This window comes from Thalassophryne amazonica, chromosome 2 (assembly GCF_902500255.1).
Source record: "Thalassophryne amazonica chromosome 2, fThaAma1.1, whole genome shotgun sequence".
Lineage (NCBI taxonomy): Eukaryota > Metazoa > Chordata > Actinopteri > Batrachoidiformes > Batrachoididae > Thalassophryne > Thalassophryne amazonica.
The window spans coordinates 79,428,668-79,435,368 of record NC_047104.1 but is presented as its reverse complement, the minus strand read 5'-3'; the positions used below and the strand labels follow the sequence as shown (position 1 = coordinate 79,435,368).

The following is a 6,701-nucleotide window of genomic DNA, read 5'->3' as shown; positions in this document are numbered from 1 at the left end:
TACTACATTAGTGTGAGATGAATGTGAAGCTTCTTCTGATACGCTGAAGCGTGATGCAGCCAATATCAAACCCAGTTGATGACAGTTTTAATTAAGAGCAGAGTCAATGTGAAAAGAGGTCAGTAATGATAAATGATGATGATGTACTTCATTAAGATACATTTGGATTATGGTGTTTCTGCAGCCTGGGTTGATCTTAAATGCAATCATAAACTATTGTATAGGATCTATAGATATGAGTATTGCTTAATTTTAACAACCATATCTATGTGATTATGAATAACACTTTTACACACATTGAATGTTAATTAAAGAAGAGAGGAAATCTGATGCGTAGCCTGCACTGCACACTTACCAGGTAATAACAGTCTTCTCAAACATTTACTAAAGAATGAATGTAATATTCATAAATGACTTTCAACATGAGGAACCAGAACACACAAACAATCAGTCAGTTTTCTGCCTTCCCCTTTTTCGCCCCCTAAGTTATCTTGTTAAAATTCTGTTCGGCTGCTTTGCGGTGACCTGTTGCAGGTTATGAGACAGGAGCAGAAATGCGACAGGTACATTTGCGCATCATAGTTTTCTGTCTCTGTTGTTTGTAAAAAAAAAAAAAAAAAAAGTGTGTTTCAGGCTACATAAATGTGTGTGTTTATAAAATTTGAGGTTTCTGTTTTGGTGGCCCTCAAACAAATCACCTTCTCTTCCTTTCATAAATAGGAATATAGTATTTTATTACCCACTGCCCTTGACCTTTACCATAAACAGAACAAACAAACAAACAAAAAAGCAAAATATTAAAAACATTAAGTCAGTTTGACAAATTTCTACATCACACAAGTAGAACAAAATCCAAAGTAAAATCAGAGGTTGTATAAATGTTGTGTCTTTAATTTCACTTTTTAAAGTTCTCTGCTCTCCTATTGTGTTTTTGTTTAAACTTTTGTTTATAATATATATATTTATATAGATAAATGTACACGTATAATCCGCACTGAGGTTTGTCTCTTGTGGCAGGCAGAGAGGTGACCAGGAGCACACTTCTCTTTCCTCTCTTTCAGATTTGCCACTTCTTTGCCATTCATTCTTGTCCCCGTTCATGAATCAGTTTGTTTCCGTTCGATCTCCCTGTTGATCAGTCGAGTGCAGAAGGGAGAGGGTTTCAATTTTTTCCTGGAATCTCTTCTCTCAATTTATTCCCTCAGGTCCTTCGTCATCTTTGGTAGACTGTCTGACACTTTGGTGTGTCTCGGGGAATGGGGTGGAGGGGCAGGTGGGGAATGCTTCCATAAAAGGTTGGAGATCAGAACAGGAGGGTGCACGGAGATTCTATGAAAAGGTGACAAGTGACACAAATGACATGAATGATTTGACTCTATCTGGATAGGGTGGGAAAAAAAAAAAAAAACGCAAAGAGAATGAGGAAAAAGGGTACAAGGAAAGGAAAGTATAGGGGGATACAGTGAAGTAAAAGACTGCGGGTCAGATCAGTGACTGTCGGTGCCGACAGTTGATGTGTCAAGTGCTCATCATCTGTAGAGCAGCAACAGGGAGCAGCAGAGGTCAAAGGTCAGCCAGCTGGCCAATGGGAATGAGTGCACTGACGATGTCCCGCCAATCAGAACTGAGGAGACAACAAAAGAGACAGGCCTTAAATATACAGCATACGAGGATTGTTCTCTCATTCTACAATAGATTAAAACTTATTTTTATGAAAATAATAATAATAATAATAATAATAACAATAATAATAATAATAATAATAATATAAATAATGAAGTTCTATTAGTGCATTTCGTATTTTTTGGAGCTGTAGGCCATAATTATCAAAATGTAAATAAAAAAAAAATGACTGAAACTTTTTTAGTTTCTAGAATATGTAAAATTTTCACTTTCTGAAATACCTGACAAAAATATTGAACTTTTTCATGATATTCAAATTTTTTTAAGATGTACCTGAAGAAGAAGCCAAACAAGGCTGCATCATTTAAGAAAATCAGGATGTCATAAGCACAACGTATGACCCTCCATTTCACAAAACAAGGATTTTAAACTTCTTTACATACACTAGCAACCAGTACACAAATGCACATTTCCATCTAAAACAGATGGGACCTCATATTCACCCATGTCAGCATGGTTCCATGTGAAGTGATCAAATGCACAATTTCATTTTTCAATTTATTTTCATTTAGATAGCGCCACTCACAACAAAGTTGCCTCAAGGTGCTTCAAACAAAAGCAAAATCTAACCTTACCAATCCCCAGAGCAAGCACACAGGAGACAGTGGTAAGGAAAAACTCCCTCTGATGATTTGAGGAAGAAACCTCAAGCAGACCAGACTCCAAGGGACAACCCTCTGCTTGGACCATGCTACCAACATAATTTACAAAACAATTTACAAAACAATATACATGGAATTTTGCCGGTGCACAGGACAGGAGGGTTACAGAAAAAACAGAATCAGGCATCAGAAAGACAACAATACAGGAGAATTGTCAGCATTAAGCAACAAGAAAAACAGAAGAAAAATACTAAGGTGATCACCGGCCACTAGCCCTAAGCTTCACAAAAAGACCCAGAATTTAGATAAAGTTGAGGCCGTGGCATGCTCCGTTTCCTAATAAAATTAATTAAAAAGGTAAAAAGCATAGTAACATACAACCCCTGGCAAAAATTATGGAATCACCGGTCATGAGGTGTTCATTCGTGTTAATTTTGTAGAAAAAAGCAGATCACAGACATGACACAAAACTAAAGTCTTTCAAATGGCAACTTTCTGGCTTTAAGAAACACTATAAGAAATCAAGAAAAAAAGATCGTGGCAGTCAGTAACGGTTACTTTTTAGACCAAGCAGAGGAAAAAATATGGAATCACTCAATTCTGAGGAAAAAATTATGGAATCACCCTGTAAATTTTCATCCCCCAAATTAACACCTGCATCAAATCAGATCTGCTCATTGACATGACCCCATGTGTCTTTTTGCAAGGAATGTTTTTGCAGTTTTTGCTCTATGGCAAGATGCACTATCATCTTGAAAAATGATTTCATCATCCCAAAACATCCTTTCAATTGTCCAAAATATCAACATAAACTTGTGCATTTATTGATGTAATGACAGCCATCTCCCCAGTGCCTTTACCTGACATGCAGCCCCATATCATCAATGACTGTGGAAATTTACATGTTCTCTTCAGGCAGTCATCTTTATAAATCTCATTGGAAAGGCACCAAACAAAAGTTCCAGCATCATCACCTTGCCCAATGCAGATTCGAGATTCATCACTGAATATGACTTTCATCCAGTCATCCACAGTCCCCAATTGCTTTTCCTTAGCCCATTGTAACCTTGTTTTTTTCTGTTTAGGTGTTAATGATGCCTTTCGTTTAGCTTTTCTGTATGTAAATCCCATTTTCTTTAGGCGGTTTCTTACAGTTCGGTCACAGACGTTGACTCCAGTTTCCTGGAGTTTCCAGTTTTCAGTGGTGGGCAAACTTAGATTTTACTCATGTGAATGCCTTGAGGTGACATATGTTGTGATTTGGTGCTGTATAAATAAATTGAATTGAACAGCATTGATTGTTCTTTCTTTCTGTTTTCTTTCTTTCTTCCTTTCTGTCTTATACATACAGTTTTTGTTCACACAGCACAATAAAAATTCAAGAACAAATTACACATGCAAGCCACTCAGACACAGTTTCATAAATAAAAAGCATGCATTACATTAAAAAGATCAATATAATTTAATAACAAGGCCCCATCCTGCAGGCAGAAATCTGAATTTATAATAAAGCTTTGATCTCAATGCATGCACATACGCACACTGCAGCGGTACAGTGCAAAACACTGTGCAGGCATCAGACTGGAGTAGAATTTGACATTTTAGATCCTCTCCCCTCTCTTTCTGGGCCAAGGTCCTTTGAAGGAGCAGGAAGTTTATTCCACTGATTGTGTGGCACTTACACACACATCTATACATCATGTATCTTTCTATTCTGTCATGAGCCTAAGATGGAGTTGGAAAGATAATAGATTGCTACAGACGTGCGGTGCATTGTGGCGATGTGGGTGGTTCTATCTGTCTTCTTATTATTCAGAATGTTTGCACCTGCTCCTCATTGCTCCACCGTGACAGAACCAATAAAACGCCATGACCACTTTAGCCCTCACTTAATTTCAGGTAAAGCTGAAGACAAGAAGCTTGAAACAAAGCTCTTAATATCTGACAGTTTTTTTTAAGTATTTTTAAAAAATGAATCCTCAAGGCTACACGGAACTTGGAGAAACATAAACCTCACTATTCTGTTGCATGTTCTTGCTGAGCACAATTTCAGTAATTTTCTCAAATGAAAAATCCCACTTCATATAATGACACAAAATGTATATTCCAGTGATCATTTAAAAATAAAGAAATAATAATAAAGAAAATCAAAACCTCTATAACTGTATGTGTTGTGTGCATACAGGCATAATTTGATGGTTTTGGCTAGGAATGAGCGAGTACACCCTGTATCTGTTCAACCGTCTAAATTATCTGTATCTGAACTTGGAGTGGGCGGGGCCTAAACCTGAACTGGACGTGGTTTAAACAGAAATGGGCGGGGCTTAAATCAATACATTATTTTAAGCCTAAAATTGATATGGCTTGATCAGAAGTTGCTATATTTATTGTTTATTTGAAAACTCTTTACAGAACCGCCTCACATTTGAGATTCAAATAAATGATTTTGATCACAAAAGTAAGAGAACTATTTACAGAACAAGTTTTTTTTTTATGAACTCAGAACATGAATATTCTTAAGTGTATGAATGAATATTTACAGAACAACCTCAGAATTGAGATTCAATGTTTTTGATCACAATAGTAAAGGAACTATTTACAGAACAGCCTCAAAATTGAGATTCAAATCAATGATTTTGATCACAAAAGTAAGAGAACTATTTACAGAACAAGTTTTTTATGAACTCAGAACATCAGTATTGTTAAGTGTATGAATGAACATTTACAGACCAGCCTCAGAATTGAGATTCAACATTTTTTATCACAATAGTAAAGAGACTATATACACAAGTTTTTTATTTTTATTTTTATAAACTCAGAACATGAATATTCTCAAGTGTATGAATGAATAACATAACAGCCTCAGAATTGACATTCAATGTAGCAGGAAATTATGAACTAAGTATGTGTGAACAAGAGTTCTCATACTCAACAAAACTTTTATTATTATTATTATTATTATTTTATGATCAAACTGTGATTTTCTTTTTCAGTTATTTATTTATTTTTACTACCTAACGTTCTCGGCATTTTTTTTCCACACAAACTTAAACAATGTTGATTAAGGTGTCTGTGCGTGTGTGTCCATGTGCATGTGTGTGTGTGACTGAGTGAGAGGGAGAGAGAGGGGTTGTTCTAAGACTGCTTATTTTTTAATGATCTGTGTAAACTTGGTGATTCATGCAAAAATCCAGTGATGGCAAACAGGTAAATAATATGTTAGCCTTGTTCACTGTATTTTTCTCAAAAGAATCATGTTCAGTACGAGCAAAATTTTCCAACTGACTTTATATCACCAGCCAAACAAAGAGCAATCCAACGGTTAAAAACAACAACAACAACAAAAAACCCAACCGGAGTAGAGGCATTGACCAACACAACACAGCTCTGTCTTGTCAAATGCACCACGTACAATACAAAACAAGTTTGCCAAGTAACTTTAAATATCATACAATCCAAAATAGGGGCAAATTGAAGAAAACCTAAGGAGTACTGACTGAGCAACATGAGGTAGAATCAAGCCAAGCACAGACAGAGAGAGTTCAGTTCCTGTCCGTGTGTGTGCCAGAGTGAGGTCTGGGTGCAGAGACGTGTCTGTGTAGGGAGGGGCAGGCACTGTGAGTGACGGGCCAATCACAGAGCGTGAAGACAGTTAGTCAATCAGAATTTTTCTTCAGCACAAGCACAGATATTGACATATTTTACTCATACTATGCTCATGCTCATCAAAAATGCTTTATCCATACTGGATACTCATCTGAAATGAGTATCTGGCTCAACCCTAGTTTTGGCATTCTGGGTGTATGATAATCTATATTATAATAGCCAAGTGGCCTCTGTGAGTGTATGCATGCATGTGTTTGGCTTTGATCATGGACAAACTGGAGAGTTGACATCTACAGTTTGGTTTGCTTATGTATTCTGGGTCAAGAATGAATGCTTGGAAAATGGAACATTGACAGGATTCATATTTTTGGAGAAATTAGCGATATTAGCTAACAACAGTGAACAATGGACACGGTGCTGCAATGCACCATGGGAGTTTGGGGCTTGTGGTTTTAAATGTTGTTATTGTGATTCATGACAATTTAACAGTGTTGTTAGTGTTATTGATTTATTGTGTTTTGTCATTCAATTGGTTTAGTCACTTTAGTTAAGTGTCATGTCTGATTAATGTCTGGCACCATCTCTATTTGTGGGTGTCTAAAAATAAAAGCACCTGCTTGTGGCAGAATGCAGAAAAGACAAAAATCACGGGCTCGGTTTTTGTTCATCTGCACAGCTCACCATAATATATTAAATGAGAATGGCATCTGTGTACATGTATGCCTGTTGTGTATGACTTCGATCACGGACAAACTGGGGGAGAGCTGACATTTGCCGTTTGGTGTGCTTATGTATTCTGGGTCAAGGGTG

General features: G+C 36.7%; 1 protein-coding gene across 1 annotated transcript in view; it reads right to left on the bottom strand.

Moving 5' to 3' along the window:
- Positions 1-1,412: 1,412 nt before the first annotated feature.
- The window catches only part of LOC117526335 (MAM domain-containing glycosylphosphatidylinositol anchor protein 1), a 1,010,161-nt gene continuing 1,004,872 nt past the window's right edge, over positions 1,413-6,701 (bottom strand). Inside the window, exon 18 of the mRNA XM_034188407.1 lies at positions 1,413-1,624. Within this exon, the coding sequence (XP_034044298.1) occupies positions 1,530-1,624 (95 nt within the window). The 3' untranslated portion in view covers positions 1,413-1,529. The remainder of the gene's footprint in view (positions 1,625-6,701) is intronic.